Below are 18,400 nucleotides of genomic sequence, written 5' to 3' on the forward strand. Positions count from 1 at the left end.
CAAAACCATTTTCACACCTTGGTCAAAGATGCAGGAAAGAACAGCTGCTAATAAAAAAAAATAATAAAAGTATGTATGATTAGCACCTACAAATCTTTCTCTTACCTCATCCCTCACAAAAAAAAAAATCTCATTTTAAACTTGGAGCTGAGGTATATGCTGATATAGCACAGATAAAAAAAGCATTTGAGATGCTACTTATTTCCCCAGATTTAGACACCTCTCCTCTGAAATGATCCACCTTCACTGCAGAGAATTTCCAAAGCTTTCTTCAGCTTCACTTCCCTGATGCAAAGGTTAAGTGATCTGATCAGGGAACAAGCTCTCTGTGACTAACCATAATATTTGAACAGTAAATTAAAATAAACAAACAAAAATTGCTAAGAAGAGCCAGTCAAGTGGGCAAAATCTGCTCACAAACCTGCCCAGAGTCCTCAGTTGGCTTTAACCAAGAAACGAGCACAGACACCTCAACTCCAGGCTAAAGTAAAAAACTGCTGGGATTGCATTTGCCTATTATTTATGAAACAATAATTTGATGAAGTATTATTTGTAAACAGGCTTTGAACTTCTTTTTCTTTCACCACTTACTCTGATTCTTTAAAAAATATGTACATTACATACAGCAAGTGATACCTATATAAAATCTAAGCTGTTTGGAAATTTGATAAGTGCCCTCTGCAGCTAATGAGCTGTACCAATTAAGAGAAACCAGAAGGCAAAATGACCAAAAATAATCCAATTTCAGAACTTTGTCTTCAAAGTAAAAGATGATTTTTTTTTTCTTTTGTTTTTGAACTCCTTAGCAATTTTCCAGCTGAGGAAGAGCTAGTACTTGATTCAAATTAAGTGGTAGAAACGCAGAGTAGGAATGTCCATGCTATACTGAAATAAGGGCTTCTGCTAGCAAAGTGTATTAAAATAATCATTGATTTCAAATGTTTATTTTTTCAAACGCAAATCCTCTAATTTAGCTGCTTAACCTTTTGGAAAAAAAACCCTTGGGAGTCAAACACACATTGTTTCAAGTTATTTTCCAACTAATGTGAGGTACTTTGCTACATTTTATTATGTTTGGGGCACACAGGTATCGAGTTCAGCTACACACTCCAAAAACAAACCTGGTTTTTCAAAACTGTATCTGCTGGATTGTATCTTTGCTCAGTTTCTTTGAGTAAACCACACAAGAGGTATTTTTCCCAGCCTATCAGCAGGAATATCCTGCTGAAGGAGAAAGCAGGGATTACAACCAGTGAGACAATGATGCACAGCCCAGGATGGCTGCCAAGGGCCCAAAGGCTCAGACAGATTTGCATACAAGTTTAAATAACAGCTCACTAAAAGGACCCTATTTGAATTTTATTAATTTGTTTATCCCTAAATCTGTCAATGCTAAGGCATATGAATTTTTTTAAAAACTGCTTCGAAGTAGAAATGTGGCTACAATTTTCAAGGAAATAAATCCTCAGTGTGGAACAAGAACAGATTTTATTTAAAATATGAGTTTCAAGAATGGATGCCCCAGTTTCCCTCAGCAGGGACCTGCAGCCCTGACACATTAACACTTTGTTAACATTTCCATGCCCCACCTGCACTCTTTGCAAGGAAAACCTCCATAAACTTCTCTCCCTAAGCCCATTCTTCCACAAATACCACCTGAAGTTCCCTCCACACTCCACAAAACCAAACTTATTTCAGCCCTACACACATCAAACATTCCCTGGGTTCAGTTTCCCAGGGATATGGAAGTGAGAGGCAGCACTTGGCCTTCTCCTGGCAGAAGAGTTTTTCTTTTATTTACTGGTCCAGCTTGTTCCAGACCTCAAGGTGAGACTTCAGGGTATTTCATCCTGCCCTGACAACAACTCCACAAGATTATTCTGAATAAATTTTTATTAAATAAATTCCTTTCAAATCTCCATTTTTCACCCCTGAGAAGAGTTTTCTCCATACGGGATCCCCCTTGGCTCCTGCTGTCCCACACACAGTGGTTGCCAAAGTTCTGGGTCCTATTTTCTGCAAATATACAACTTTTTCCCTTCTAAAGACTAAAAGTTAATGTGGAGCCAGTTGAGAACAGTTTCTGTCTTTAGGAATTTATCAAAAACCCCACAAGGCATCACTGGGTGTATTACTGGAGGCACAAGAGAATGACTATTGCAAGGGTGCTCCTTTCACATAAATTCACAGCAGCTGAAATCCCAAAATACACCAAACTTCAGGCTAAAGTGACTAGATAGAGAGAAGTAAAGAAAGACCAGAGTGACTGTTCTGGGAAGGGACACATGCCAGCAATGAAAGAAACTGAAGTGGAACAAATCAATGAGCCAGGGGTCAAACAGTAACAGAAGACAGGAGAAAAATAAATATTCTATGAGTAAGAATGAAACAAATCAAAACTGAGTAAATTTACCAAACTTCACGGTGGATGAAACCAGTCAGGGGATGGGCTGAGATGTGGGAAAAAGATCTTGGATGGCCACAGGAGCTGCTGCAGCAGCAGACTGCATCTGTGACATCCTAGTGGGACATCTGTTCCAATTACCACAGTACCTGAAAGGCTGCAGCTTCACACAGATTTTGCCTCACACAGTAAAGACAGAATTATTTAAACAGGCATCTGCCACCATCCCAAAATTCTTGGAATACTGTGAGCAGTTTAATCCTGTGAGCACACTCAATGTGCCCAAATCCACTGTTTGTGCCAGTATCAAAATAAATGCTTCTCCCTGATTCCTTTTCCATTTGCCCTTTAAAAATTATGAGCCACAACCTGCATTTATTAAAAAAATGCTTAACAGGCAACTTATTTAAAAGCAGACTAAATTTAGCTCAAAAAAACACCAAGTCAACAAAGTTTGCCCCACTGCAAGAGGCAAGTACAAGCTGGCACTGAGTTTTATTCTAAGGTTCTGTAGCTGTAATAAAATATGGACACAAAAGCTGTAATAAAGCCTCTGGAAGCACAGCCAGAAGAGAGCTTCACTCCTGCATTTTCCAAGGGATCTTATTAAGAGTAAAACTGACCTGGCTTTTAATTGCTCCAGGTATCCTGGCACACCCTGAGCAAGCAAAGCCTGGAAGGGCAGAGCCAACATTTGGCAGCTGCGTGGGGGGAATGTTTTTGGACTGGCAGCAACCTACAGTGTAAAAAAAGGAGACAGTTTTGTGTTCTGCAGGCAAAAAGATGCTGCAAGAGGCACGTCCCCTTCTCTCTGCATTTTGTGGAGATGTTGGTTCAGCTTTTCAGTGCACACAAGGTGGGGGCAAGGCCTTTTTTCTTGGCTAGCAACAAAATGCAGAGCTGTTCTGCTCCCCACTTCTCTTAAAATGCAATAAGCATATCAGCTTATTTATTGAAGCCAAAATAAGCAAAATGTTCATTTGGAAATCTGCTGGCAGTGTAGAAGTTAAAATGAATACCTCACTAGTGCCAGCAGGAGAGCACATCTCTGAGTAAGTGCTTGGTGTCATCTGGAAGCACTGATTTACCACTTGATTCAGCTTTTGAAGGTCATCTTAGAGCTAAGAGAGCAACGTTTAAGCTTTTTAAATATATCCTTAAATCCTGAGCCAGAGTTGCATGGTGAATTAATAAAATGGCACCAGAATAAAGTAGCATGACCAGCCAGCACGCAAGTTCCAACACCAATTTTACAAACTGGCATTTTTCCTGCAAAAATCCAAGCCATGAGTCAGGTGTAATGAAACCAGCAGGGCTCCAAGTTTGATGTGCAGCTGGGAGATTCCTGTTACTTCCAAAAGAAAATAAATGCAGACAGACACAGACAGAGCCAAAGCCCTGGGTCTGCTCCAGGTAACCCAAGCTCTGCACCACCAAGAACACCAACACTGCAATTCCTCCCTGACAGCTCTATCAGTCACCAAACCCAAATAGGTTTGGGGGAAAACGAGGTAATCCACTTTCACTGGAGATGAACAGCTCAAGGCTGAGGAGGGGAAGAGGCAGGAGGAGAGATTATGAAATGGGAGCAGCAACCTGTGCAGGGAGAGCAGAGAAAACAGCGCAGGGAGAGAGCCTTCAGATGGAGTCAGAACAAAAAAACAAACAAACCCACACTAAACCTAAAAAGATTAACAGCAAATGAGATTGAGAATGAATTGGCTTTGCTCTAAATCACTCCCATCAAACTACCATTCCTAAGTGGAAACCCACCCAACCTGAAGCAGTTTTGGCTGTCTCATTCCATAGTAAATTTCACCTGAAATTAAAGCAACAGAACACGTTAAAACTCCATTTACATCATCACTTATCTGCTCACTGAAGTACTCAGAAACCAGAGTGTCAATCAAAATAACTCAGAGAGGAGTTACCACAGATTTACAGATATGCCCTATCAGGTCTCTGAAGTTAGAACAGAACCTCTCTTCTGAAACTGTGGTGAAATAAAACGGTGAAAGGGTTTCAGTTGCATCTGAATGAGGCTGAAATTTGGAATCTCTGAGATATAAGCTCTTAATTCAAAGGTTTTCAGAGAAACATTGAAGCAGAAAATGAAAGTGAAAGCCTAATGAAGCCATCACATACAATCATTTTTCTAGAGACAAGTGGTAGCAAGATAAAGCACGGAGTGTGTGTGAGACAAGTAATACGCATTGATAAATGCTCGTTCAAAGAGATGGGTGAGGAAAATCTCCACTCCCATCTTTACAGAGAGGGGGAAAACACAGGAGGGATCCAAGCTGCTGCTCAGTATTAAAACTCACAGCCTACTGCTTCTGGGCATCACACTTGTATAGGGAAACTATGGGTTAAAAGATTGATTTATTTTAATTATTGGGTTTTTTTTTAACAGGCCAGCTGGTGAGGTGTTGTGTGCTTCTATGATTGAATGCCCAGTCCTTCCTTTATATTCAGAAGATGCGTTTTGGGCAGGACAAGGAAAGATTTAGCCCAAATAACCTCCTAAGTTCCTTCCCAGTTCTAATTACTATATCATTAAAAATACTTATAAGAGTGAATATCCAGTGTCCTCACAGCCTGCCCCGATTTTCCACACTTTACAGAAGTGGCATAACAAAGGTATAACAGAAAAGGTATAATACATCACCAGACGGCTTTTTTACCTCCAGAACAGCGTTTAGAAGCCTGCCGAACCTTTATATTCACATGTGCAAATAAAAATCGATCTCAGGGGGGAACGAGGCGCATCCAGCACCCCAGAAAACATCCGAAGTTATTAAAAAGTAACTCAGAAATAACGCATCAATGGCCAAACTCGCTGCTAGCGGCTTGGGCCCACCATGCAGGCAAAAAAGGTGCTTTAAAAGCCCCGAGCAGAGCCTTACCTGGCTCCCTGTTGATCTCTATCTCGAAGAAGCACTGGGGCCGGTCCTGCACCCCCATGGCCGCCCCTCGGCCTCGCCACCTGGACACAAAGCACACAAGGAGCCCCCGCCGTCGGTTCCTCCCTCCGTCCCTCCCTCCTCACCCGGGGGTTCAATTACAGCGGGGCGGCTCCGCCTCAGCCCCGACCCCGGCGGCGGGGGAAGCCCGCTCTGAGGGGAAGCGGTTCCTGCCGCCAACACGCAGCCGGGCTCGGCGCCGTCAGCGCGGCCCATCCCCTCCCCGCGGCCGCTTCCCAGCCCGCCCCGTCGCTCCCTTCTCCCGGGGTTTTACCTGGCGGCTCCAGCGCTTTGTCCCCTCACGGCGCGGCCCCCTCAGCCCCCGCTCCCCGCCCGCCCCGCCGCCAGGCGGCGCCGCCGCCCCCGGCCGCCATTACCCGCCCGGCCTCAATGGCCGCGCCAGGCCACGCCCCCTGCTCGCCGCGATTTCCCGCCCTCTGCGTGAGGGGCCGCGGGGCGGTTCCGTGAGGGAGCGCGGCTGCTGCCGCCCCCGTGCCGCTTTTGAAATGATGGATGTTTAAATAATAATAATGATAGTGTGAAAAATAAATCCAGCTCTTAACTCGTGCTTTGCCGGGGTGGGGGAGAAGGGGAGTTGCGCCATGAGGGGAAGGGGGCTCCGCTCCCTGCTAAACGCGGCGTGACCGAGCTTCCCCGCTGTCGCGTTTGAAACGACGAATGTTAAAAAAAAAATTAAAAACCCAACTGTTAACTCATGCTTTTCCCCCATGGGAAGTGTAATTGCCTGTAAGTGGTGGGCTGTGAGCTTGAATAGCGGCTCGATTCCCTCCGGTGTTTTCCCCTCTCTGTACAAATGGGAGTGGGAATTTGCTTTCCCACCTCTTTGAACGCGGCTCGGGGAGCAGGAAGGGGCTTTACAGAATACATAACGAGAATAAATAGCATAATAAATAACCTTTGCAGAATAAATATAGTGGATGAATTACAGAATAAATAACCTTTACAGAATAAATAACCCGCCGTGGTGGGAGTATCTCGCTTCCCTGACCCCTCACCCTTATGGCCGTGCTGAGGGACCCCCCCCAGTTCCTTTACTTCTTTAATTTTACCTGTCTAAGACAACTCTCTATGAAAGAAAAATATTTTTGCGAGTATAAATAAGCCCTCAGAAGATTATGGATGGAAAACGATTGTTGCAATGAATTCTTGATTCCCCCTCAGGAGGAGAACGTAGCTGCTGCAGCCCGGGGTCATCCTGCCTCTTGCTCACCCTCGGTCTTAAAAACTCCAAAAAATTTAAATCAAATACATTTTAATGATTGCAGCAGGCCATAGGTTATTTATTCCACCTTTCAGATGTTGGACCATGTTGGAGTGTGGAAGTGATAACGAGAAATTGAAGCGTCAAACTGTTTAGGAAGGAGTGTTAAAACTGTAACTCCTCAGCCTAACACATCCTTCAGGCAAAATTACTTCACACCAAGGATATCCAGAAGCTTAAACCACTTTGGTTTATTAATTTAATTTATATAAATCCTTTTGTAACAGTACCTGTAGTAATTCCAGAAAGAAGTTTTGTTTCTTTCTGAGCAGGAAGGACACTTAGTCCTCAGCATTCAAAAAGACAAATTATTTCCAATGTTTCCAAAAAGTTGTACAAACCAGAACTCTGCAGTAATTTTACCTGGCAGCGGTATCTGCAATTGTGTCCTTGTCTGAGGAGAAATTCAGAGGTTTAAGATGAAAAAAACCCAAACCCTGCTGAGAATAAAGTAGCAATGCTGAAATCACAGGATGTTTTAGCAGTTGGGAATGCAGCAAAGTGGGATTGTTTTAGATGTAATTTATCTATAGTTTAGTGCTTGCTGTCACTATAGTGTTTGAGGATCTCTTGAAGTTTTAACAGCCAGATTCTGTCATTCTTTATTCGGTCTAATAATACATGATTGTGCAAGTGGTCCCTCAGGAATCCTGTCACTGGAGTTGTCATTCTGGTTTGCTGGTCCTTGGGGGGACACTTACAGGATAAGCTGTCAAAAATGTGGAAAAAAAAAAGAGAAAAAAATAAAAAGGAGCAAGTCTGGTCCTCATTTATTTGGCTGTGAAATACTCTCATAAAATAGAAGGGTGTTATTTGCCTCACTTTTCCATGGTAGCTGAGAAACAAAGCCACTGAGAGGTTCAGTTGCAGGAGGTCTGCAGGAATTCCTTGCCAGAATTAAAATTTGAAACCACATCTCCTTGATTTCCTTAATCTTCAAATAGATTATTGATTCCCTTTCACCTGCAGTTTCTTGCTTTTCTGTCCTCATGAATGAACTTGCTAGAGGCAAATGAGCAAATAAATAAGCAGAAAGTCTGAAAAAGGACATGGAAATGTGCTGCTTGCTCATGATGAAAATAGCAAAGATTGTGAGCAATAAAAAAAAAAAAAAAAAAAAAAAAATGCAATTTTAAATAATAAAATAAAATTAAAAAGCTGATTTCAAGCCCTGATTATTTTAATACAAAAGCAAATTGGAAAGAAGTTCTGATCACTTGGGAGATAAGCTCCTAAGATCATGTCTAGGATAGAGCTGATAAATATGCAGCTTGGTGAAAGAAAGAGATACCCAAAAGAAGAGTTTCCAAAGCACATCTGAAGCTGATCTTTTGAAAGATGAAACACTGGGTTACAAATGAAGATCTTTTTTCCCTCGTGTTCCTCTCTGGGAGCTGCTGCAGATGCTGCTCTGGTCACATCCTGTGTCCATTGAAAGCAGTGACAAAGTGCCCTTTGATGGCAGAGCCTCTGGGTGTAGGCTGTGTGAGGGGCATCACAGAATAATTGCTTCTGTGTCATTCTCATTTTTAAGCCATAAGTTTGGGAAACACACTCCTTTTGTAGGCCAAAATTTTCCTGGTTATTTATTTTCCAGTCCAAGACACAACTTCTGAGCACACCAAGATTTGCGGATCCAACTTTGTCCTACCTCAAATCGACTTTAGAGATTTCTCACCTAAGAATTCACATGGACAAATCTTGGCTGGAAGCTGCATTCTTGCCTGAGACAGGGCCCTCTTGGTCTGCGAGGTTGAAAAGTAGCTACAGAGCCTGCAGGCACTTTGGGGTAAAAATGCTTGAACTGAGGCACAAACTTTAATTTCCAAAGAGTCTTTGATTGCCTTAATAACTATTAGTCTCCATGTGGCCATGAAAGCTTGAACTAAGCAGCTTTTGTTTAGGTATTTTTAGAGGCTTTTCCTTATATTTTTTGCAAATTCCATGCATGGAACGTGAGACTGTGATGGGAAACGAGTTTTTTTTTCTGAGCAACAAGTTGTTGGTGCTGAGTATTTTCCTACTTAGTTTGTTACTCAAGGAGGAGAAGGAATTTCCAACAAAGCTTTTCATTATCTGGGGCATTTGGGTTTGGGGGCTGGTGCTCGGAATGCTTTGGTGAGACAAATTCATGGCTGCTTGTTCAAAATCTCACTCTTCACTGTTCCATGCAGATTCTGCTCCAGGAGGCATGCAAAGTGTTGACACCAGGAGAAGAACTGACTCTGAGCTGTTCACGGGGGTCACTGAGGTTTTGAGCATTGAAAGATAAAAAAAGAGCTGGAAAATTCTGCATTTAAATTTTAAAGAACTTGTTACTGAGGAACAGATGAGCACCTGGAGTGTTTCCTTCAGTCAGTCAGTCATGCAAAGCCATTTCTTTGGTATTTGTTACTAAAAGTAAATATTGCAGTCCAGAATAACTGAAAATGGACTTTAATTACACCAAGCCTCAGTGCTGAGCACACTTGAAATTAAAAGTGAAAGGCTGGTAGGCAGTTTGTCTGTTGAACAAATGGGAACAGCAAAAAGGGGCTTCATTAAAAAAATCCCCAGGTCAGCATTTGAGTTTAGAGAGCCAAAGGGGAGGAAATAGCACATCTCAAGCAAAACTTTTATCCCAGGGCTTTTTCTGGGAAGGAGCACTGATGTGGGGGCAGGGTACAGGGGTATCTGTAACCTCAGACACCCAAACATTGCCCTGTGGTTCTCTTCACTCAGGCTTCCCTTTCCCCTGGGATTTCCTGTGAACCCACTTAATACCTGAACCACTAACACACTTCCTGAAGGATTACTGAGCATCCCCCCATCCTGCCCTGAAGCTTTAGGAGTGTTTCCATCCCTGGCATGAGTAGGTGGCCCCATCTGCTATCCAGGCAGTAAACAGAATTTGTTAATGACTGCCCCAGCGTGATAGAAATATCAGCAACTCATTAATCCATTATGTGTGAATTGCTTAATGGGGCAGGGAATATTCTGTGCTTCTGGCTTCTTCAGGCCTTGAAACCCACATTTCATCCCAGCTGCTGCAGGGTGATCTCTACCTCCACAACCTTCCTGTCTACCTAAATGCTTATTTGCTCCTCTGCCTGCATTAGTATGAGATCTCCCCAAATAATTTTACAAAAATATATCCATTTTTAAAATATTCTACTGTGTGTAGATAAAGAGGTTGATGATTTTACATCTCCTTAACTAATAAATGCCTGATGTGGGGGTTGGTGTCTTGGGAATGTCTCAAGATCACACTTGGCCTGATCCCAACCCCAAAGTGATTAATTTTTTTTTTCATTTACTTCAGGGTGTTGTAATTCAGAATTATGAAAAAAACCTCCCACCCTGATGTCTTGCTAGCACCCAAAACTATTCTTTATGCAAATGCAGAAGTGTATTACCTCATATCAGACATGATTTACCCACTCAGTAGCACTCAAACTAGGTCAAAAACAAGAGGTTCGTTTCTACAGTGTATAATTAAGCAGTGAATTTGGGAGGTTGTGGAGGTTAACGATGCCATGTCTGGTTCTGCATGTGGAGTCTTGTGTGGAAAGGCACTAAGTGGGACACGCTGCAGAACAGCAGCACAAGGGAGTTTTTACTCTTTCCAATAAAATTAGACTGTTTGTGTTACTGTGTTCTTGCCATCTCCCATCTGTCTCCCTGTGCCTCTTGTCTCTCCTATTAAATCCTGAGCTCTCGGAGTGGGTGACAACGGAGAGCTTTTGGTAGGGACTTTGACAACCTCTATTGGTCTGCTGTCGGGAAAAGGGATAAGGCAATTTTGCCTAAAAGCCTGCTCTTGTTCAGAAGTGACACCAATGCAGAGATTAGAAATAAAAAATGGTACGGAGCAAGTAGAAAAAGAAAATTCATGTGTATTGCTGGAGGCAACCACACAACCCTGTAAGAGGCTGTGATATCCCCAGGATCACTCCGATTGGAACTAATATTTAATTAATACCTTTTTTCAGGGGAACATGGCACGATGATTCCTCTCCCCCAGATTTTTCCCTTTCTTTTTTCCCCTAAAGTTTAATTTACCTTTTTGCCTTTGCATTGTTAAAGACGTGTAAATCCAGCTCGATATTCTCACCCAGCAGCATCTGAGAACACTCTGTTATGCAGCTTGAAACGCTTGAATCTGAGTCAGCTCAGGTGCTTCAGAGCTTGTTAGCTTTAGCTCAGACAGCTTCTGCAGCTTGCAGGAGGGATTGTTAATTAGCTGAGATGCAAATATAGGCAGAAATTTGGGCCCTGCCTGTGCTGGGGACCATTAAAGCAGCTCTGCAGAGCGGCAGAGATTCATCACTTTGCTGTGCTGAGCCAGAGATGACTTCACATCGCGCTGCTGGGACACCTTGTCACTGCTGTCCCAAACCTCCTGCTCCAGGGGTGTGACATGTGGCACAGAGAGGCTGGAGCTGGCTCCAAGCAGAACCAGCTGAGCTCTGCATCGCTCTGAGACCCCAATTGGCCCTGGAACAAGTGCAGCTCCATTTGTATGCGCTGCTGGTCCTGAACCATTAAATCATACGGAAACCACGCTGACTCCACACAAAGCCATGTCGGGGATGGATAAATCCATACTGCTGCCAGTGCTTTAAAAATAAAGAATTCAAGGCAGAGCGTGAAGGGAACTGGGTGAAATGTAGTGGCCCCTGTGAGCTGGGAGGTCAAACTAATTGATACAGTGCTTTGTTCTGGTGTTAAAGCAGTGAATCTGCAGCTGAGGCTCCAGAGCAGAGTGATAATAACAGCAAGAGCAGTGCCAGGAAGGAAAAGCTGAGCAGTTGGCAGAGCCATGGCTGCAGCGAGCTGGGGAATTCACAGAGGATCTGAGTAGGCAAAAGGGAACAGCTCCCTGCTCTTGAACCTGACAATGAACAGAGAATCCTGGTAACAAATGAGGGCACAGAAAAATTCAGGTCAGCAGGTCAAAGGAGGTGACTCTGCCCATCTACTCTGTCTTCATGAGACCCCAGCTCTGGAGTCCTCAGTGCAAGACAGACACGGATCTGTTGGAGCTGGTCCAGAGGAGGTCACAGAGCTGCTCCAAGGGCTGGAACAGCTCTTCTCTGGAGCAGGCTGAGAGAGCTGGGGGTGTTCACCTGGAGAAGAGAAAGGTCTGGGGTGACCTCAGAGCCCTAAAAGGGCTCCAGGAGAGCTGGAGAGGGAATTTGGAGAAGGACCTGGAGTGACAGCAATAGGAATGACTTCAAACTGAGAGAGGGCAGGGTTAGGTGGGATAATGGGAAGGAATTGTTCCCTGTGAGGGTGGGGAAGCCCTAGCACAGGGTGCCCAGAGAAGCTGTGGCTGCCCCTGGATCCCTGTCAGTGCCCAAGGCCAGGTTGGATGGGGCTTGGAGCAGCCTGGGATAGTGGAAGCTGTCCCTGCCCATGGCAGGGGGGTTGGAAGATGATGACCTTTCAGGTCCATTCCTTCCCAAATAATTCAGTGATTCTATGACCCTGTGGAATTCTGGCTTGTGGGCACAGGCAGGATGGATTCCTGCAGGGAGCTCTGGCAAAGAAGTGGGCGGTTTCTGTCGGGGAATGAAGGATTGGCCAGAAGTCCTGGATTGGCACAGTGCCTTTAGAGAACAGCAGTAATAAAACACTCAGTGCCTCCTGGTAGCAGTGCTGGTAATACCCATCCAGATGAATATTGATGGTGATATAAATAAAACTCTATGCAATTACAATCAGCTAAGGTTAGGAAGATATTATTTTACCGGATTGAACAATTAAGTGCAGTGTGTGCACTTATGGATAGAGCAGGTTGGAAGAAGGGAAGGATTTATATTGTCTTCTGAAACATTCAGCACTGGCCACTGTCAGAGACAGGAAACTGCATCGATCTGTTTGGGAATGACAATTTCTCTTTCCTGCAGCAGCAGCACAATATCTGTGCTGGGAGTTCAGTGCCTCACTTAATTTGATACTAGAAGATATCTCGGTGGACAGAGATATATAAAACTCTGGCATGATGTAGTGAAAATCTTATTTATGCCTCTGCATAGGAAGAGTTTGCCTTATGATAAGATAGGAGCTTAAAGTTCAACCTGAATTTAAACATGTAAATGAAATGTGTATTAGGAAGCAGCTAAACTCCAGCCTGCTTCCTTCCAGTGCATGCCAAAACTTCCCTCCCAGCATGAGAAATTAGGATTGACCATGTGAGAAACCACACAGAGATTTTGAAAATCATAGACTAGTTTGAGTTGGAACAGACCTTTTAAAGATCATCTTTTGCAGGTGTCATGTAGGTGAGGTATCCTGTACCTGCAGCTTGGATGTCCTGATCAAATCATGTGTTCTTGTCAGTCAGAGACAGATAAATGTTGCTTTTCTGATGGAGGATTATGGATCAGCTGGAAATAATTTCTATTACATTCTGCATCACCATATTAGATTTAGTCCCAGTGCTTGAATCTGCCAAGTGTTTGTCCAGGGGATCTGCCTGGCCTTTGGGACAGTAATGATGAATAACTGAGCTTTTTACCATCACAATAATAATGAAGTTTTAATGGTGAATTAAGGAACAGAATGAGGGGAAAATTCAGCCATGAAGCTGTTTCTGTGTGTTAGTATCTAATTAGACAGTCAGATGTGGAAGTGTTAATGGATGTGGGTAAATGAAAGAGTGATAAAATCACACAATGTCTATAAACATAAATCAGGATCAATACAAGAGTGGCTGCACAGATTCAGCCTCAGATTCTGAGGCAAGAAACGGCTGTAAACCTACATACAGGTTTATATATAAACCCCACGGAACTGTGGGTTCCCAAAGAAAAGGAGGCTCAGAGGGGCTTTTGATCCTACAATTCCCTGATGGGAAGGTGCAGCCAGCTGGGAGTTGGTCCCTTCTTCCAGGGAGCAGTGACAGAATGAGAGGAAATGGCCTCAAGTTGCACCAGGGGAAGTTTAGATTGGATATTAGGGAAGATTTCTTTATGGAACGGGTGCTCAGGCATTGGAACAGGATGCCCAGGGAAGAAGGACAGTCACCATTCCTGGGAGGATTTAAAAGATGTGTAGATGTAGCACTTAGAGACATGGTTTAGTGGTGGTCTTGGCAGTGTTAATGGTTAATTTTGACTTTAAAAGACTTTAGCAACCTAAACAGTTCTGTGATTCCATTCTGTGACTCTTTCTGCCCAGGCTTTTAGATCCTGGCTACACTGAAAATGTTTCAAGTGCTGGCCACTTCAGTGCTACTGACCAGCACCTGCAGAGCTCACAACTGAAACCCACAGAATAGAAAAAGGTTTTGAGTGTAATTTTTGACCGGAACACTGGATGCACCTGGGTCTAGTTGGAACATATGAGCCAAGGAATATAATTTGAAAACTTCTTTAAAGGGTATTTAATCACGTCTCCATGGCCACATTTTCTGCTGCATCCCTGCTGGCACTGACAAGTAAGGTGTGGCTGAATCAAATTGTCCTGTGCTATAAATGTGAATAATGTGTCCTTTTAATTCTGAGGTGAAAACAATTCATTTATTCAAGTAAAACTGTGTCTCTACCTTAATTTTCTTCCTGTTTTCCTGCCAGAGCACCACATCAATCATTTTCCTTCTCTAAAGTCAACCTCAGCCATTGACTGTCTCAAACAATTGTAGGATGAACCTGCTGTCAGAACCACCTTGTGCTGCTTGGTCTGACTGAGCTGCCACTGACCCCTGGCAGGAACTCGCTCACATCCTCCCTACACCTTTTATTTGCTGTTCTACTTACAGGGAAATGAAGGGGAAAGCCATAAAAAATAACAAGCATGTAAACAACTCTGCCGGCGAGCAAACAGCTCCGAGGAAGAGCCGTGAAAAATCACACAGAGCAGAGAAAGTCTCCCGAGATAAATGGGACTATTTAGGGCAGCCAGACAGTAATTGCAGTATTTGCAAAAGTCAGCATGAATATGCCACATTATTCCCAGCAAACATCATGTTTGAGGGACACAGCTCATTTTGTGCTCCTGAGGCCGGTGATTTGCTTTTGGTTTGTTCTCTCCCTAATGGAGCAGACTTTCTGAATAATTTTCCCGGTGCTTTGGTGTCTCCCTTGCAGTTTTATGGGCTGTTACCAGCACTGGTGGTACCTGATGTGTGAAAACTGAGACAAGTTAATTTGGATTAAATGTAACTGGAATGCTGTAGTGCCACGGTTGGATGAGCTTTGTCCTAGAAGGGAGGTTTCTGGGAGAAACAACATTTGTGACCAAAGACATTATTTGCTGAGAGCAGTGAAATGTGGGCTCTTTGGAGGGAAATTGAGAAAACAACATGGAAACCACCTGTAAAGCTGAGCCTGCCTCGCTGGCTTCTGGGATTTGTGCTAATGTGAGCACATTGTCATTTTCTACAACCTTCCCTGCTTAATACCCACCAAATATTTGTTCTGCAGGCTGCAAGGGATTTGTGGTCATTGCTCAGGAAGCAGCTCTGGATCAGGCTGCAATGAGATCTTAAAGGATGTGGCAGCAAGATGGGGAAGTTTCTGGCCCTGGCTCAGGTTGTCCATGGAAGCTGTGGCTGCTCCACCCCTGGAAGTGTCCCAGGCCAGGTTGGAAGGGCTTGGAGCAGCCTGGGATAGTGGGAGGTGTCCCTGCCACGGCACAGTTTCTGTGGCATCTGGATATATCACCTCCAGATGCTCAAACCCCAAGTCCAACCCCAAAGGATCATAAACCTGAATTTAAACCTCTAAGATTTTTAAAGCAAAGACAGATGGGGTGCTTTTTTTAAAAAAAATGCTTGCAGGGACTCATATTTTTGCTCTACTGTCCTGTTATAATATTTACAATTTCCTTTGCTCTGGAAAGGATTTTCCTTGGTTTCCCATTATCCCAGAATTCTGAGCCTTAAAACCTCATAATTTACATGTTGTAGTAGAACATTTCCCTGAAAGTGTTCCAAAAATGGGTGGATGTGGCACTTGGGAACATGGTTTGGTGGTGAACGTGGCAGTGGTGGCTTAATGGTAGGACTTGATGATCTTAGAGATCTTTTCCAACGAACATGATTCAGTGAATCCATGAGACATCTCAGAGGTTGCATCCCTGTGGACAGGGACATGAAGCAGGGGTGGAAGGAGCTGTAACTCCACTGTTCCTCTCTCTTTGGATGAATGAGCAGGGTGTGCTACACCAGTAGTGTCACACTGCAGGTGCCACAGTTCCTCCTCCTGTGTGAATCCTGTCATCAGGATTCATTAAAACCCAGCATTTTAGAGGGGCTGTGAACTCTGGTGCTTCTGGCTGCTGCTGCCAGACCTCAATTCCCCCTCTAATTATCCCTGGCCACTTTTGATAAGCTTTTTTTTAAAAAAATGTGCAGCTCTCCATTGCTGTGCATTCAGCATGAAGGTGCTCCAGCAGGGTGTGTTTGTGTGGTGGATGATGTTGTTACTCTAAATCACTAATTCTAAGAATCCCCAGGGGGAAAAAAGGTTCTTTGAACATTATAAAACTGCATATTTGCCTACTGCTAATTAGTCAAACATAACCTGCAGTCTGAATCTTCTTGGAGACTGGAAAGAATAAAAATACCCTGAGAGCAGGGGAAGGGTTAACAAGGGAAACTCGGGCTGTGAAATTGAAATATTCCTTCTGGCTCAGAGGAAGCAAGAGCACTCATCAAGCACAGAGGCTCTTTATCTGGTGTCTGACAGTGCCACAGGGGACAGGAGATGCTGCAAACCAAGGTCGTTCCTGCCTCTCTGAAGTGCTGCATCCCTACATGCTGGCACTGAGGGAAGAGCTGGACCTCCAGCTCAGCCAGACTGCTCAGTGACACAGGTCAGGCAAAAAAAACCCAAAAAAACAAAGCTGGAAAAGGCAGAAGTATCAGCACCCAAGTCCTGAGATACTGAGAGCTAAAAGGGACGAGGAAATTGTCCTGTCTGACCTCATCTGGGATTGGATTTTTCCCCAAGTATTTCTCCACATAGTCTGTAACTTGTTATGTAAGAGAGGGAAGTAAAAGTCAGCAACCTGTGGATGGCAGGTACATTGAAATTCTCCTTTTTTGAGTTGGGAATCAGAGGAGAAAATGAGACAGCTTTTAGGATCAAATCTTACTTTAATTCTTTAATTCTGAAAGAATGATGTACATATCCACCCCAAGGACTGCATGGACACCTACAAACCAGTGAAGATGGTCAGACACTGGTGTGGACACTTGTCTCTGGCTGTACTGTGCAGATGTTGGCTTTGGGATGCTGTGGGCATCTCCTGGCTGACTCAGGCTCTGAGAGAGCCATGGACCAGCAGAAGGAAGGAGCCAGCCTGTCCTGTGGGGAGAGCAGGAGCACAGTTCAGCTGCATCAACAGGAGCCCTGCTCTCAGGGCAGAGGATGAGCCCTGACCTTTATTTACAGGTCGAGATACTGTCAATGAGCTTATTTGTGGGGCAGAAAAATGGCTGAGCTTTTAAACCATGTCCTGTCAGAGCTTTCAGCTGCCACTGCACCTCCTGAGGAGGAGGAGCAACAATGATGGAAGAATTGTCATAACATTTATTCTGAATGACCTGTTAGTTCCCAAGAAACACCAAAGAAAAAATGCTACACCAAAACTCTTCAGTATGAAGCAGTTGACAATTTTTAAACCCTGAAGGTGCTGTGAATTACAGGGGGACATGGAACAGAGAGGGAGGCTCTGTTTTAAGGAGCACAAAGCTGCAAACAGCTCTCTCACAGTCCCAGTCAGCTGGAGAGGCTCCTGGCCTGTGTCTGGTCTTAAATGTTAATGCAGTGTGACAAGAGGATGTGCAGGGAGAGAGGAGACCTCCTCGGGGCCTTGCATGCACCACTGAGCTCTACAGCCTCCTCTCTTCCCTGGGATTGTGGCTGCCTGTGCTGGAGGAGCTCTGACAACGTTCAGCCATGGCCTTGAGTCCTTCTGCTGAGCTGTGGGTGTGTGGGAGGACCTGTCTGGGGTCTCTTTCCTGTATTTCAGGAGCTGCACTGAAGCTCCTTCCCTTGCCTGGGGGATGCTGAGGTCTGTGTGTACCCTGCTTTGTGCCTTGCTGGTCCTGACCTGCTCCTGGCTTCCTGGACCTGCCTCATGCTTTGGATTTGTCTGGCATCTGCTGGACTCTTGGCCACTGTCACTGGACCTGCTCCCCTTGCCCAGGTGCTGTGGGACCAGGCCCACACTGGGCTTTCAGGGATTGTCACCTGCATTTCCATTCTCCTCCAGGTCACTGTCCCACCTGAGTGCTCTGGCTGTGTCCCACCTCGTCCTGCACTCCCAGGATGAGGTCTCTGCCTTGCACACAGGTTTGTCCCCTTCATTCTCAGCCACAGTCCCAGATGAATGAAGTGACTGCCAACATCTTTCATAGAATCAGAGAGTGGCCTGGGCTGGAAGGGATCATCCAGCCCCACCCCTGCCATGGCAGGGACACCTTCCACTATCCCAGGCTGCTCCAAGCCCCATCCAACATGGCCTTGGACACTTCCAGGGGCCCAGGGCAGGCACAGCTGCCCTGGACACCCTGTGCCAGGGCTTCACACCCTCAGAGCCAAGAATTCCTTCCCAATATCCCATCCATCCCTGCCTTCTGGCAGTGGGAAGCCCCCTTGTCCTGTCACTCAAGGCTTTTGTCCTGAGTCCCTGTCCAGCTCTCTTGGAGCCCTTTAGCTACTGGAAATTGCTCTAAGGTCTCTCTGGAGCCTTCTGTTCTCCAAGTCTCTCAGCCCCATTCCAGAGCAGAAGTGCTCCAGTCCTCAGAACATCTTTGTG

General features: G+C 44.7%; 1 protein-coding gene across 4 annotated transcripts in view; it reads right to left on the reverse strand.

Moving 5' to 3' along the window:
• The window catches only part of NKTR (natural killer cell triggering receptor), a 37,173-nt gene extending 31,424 nt beyond the window's left edge, over positions 1-5,749 (reverse strand). For all 4 annotated transcript variants that reach the window (XM_039726447.1, XM_039726444.1, XM_039726445.1 and 1 more), the window contains exons 1-2: positions 5,642-5,749; positions 5,311-5,390 (exon numbers count right to left, since the gene is read on the reverse strand). In XM_039726447.1, coding sequence (XP_039582381.1) covers positions 5,311-5,368 — 58 coding nt within the window. In that variant the 5' untranslated portion in view covers positions 5,369-5,390; positions 5,642-5,749. The remainder of the gene's footprint in view (positions 1-5,310; positions 5,391-5,641) is intronic.
• Between the last annotated feature and the right edge of the window lie 12,651 nt (positions 5,750-18,400).

This window comes from Passer montanus, unplaced genomic scaffold, assembly GCF_014805655.1.
Source record: "Passer montanus isolate IOZ18808 unplaced genomic scaffold, ASM1480565v1 scaffold59, whole genome shotgun sequence".
NCBI lineage: Eukaryota > Metazoa > Chordata > Aves > Passeriformes > Passeridae > Passer > Passer montanus.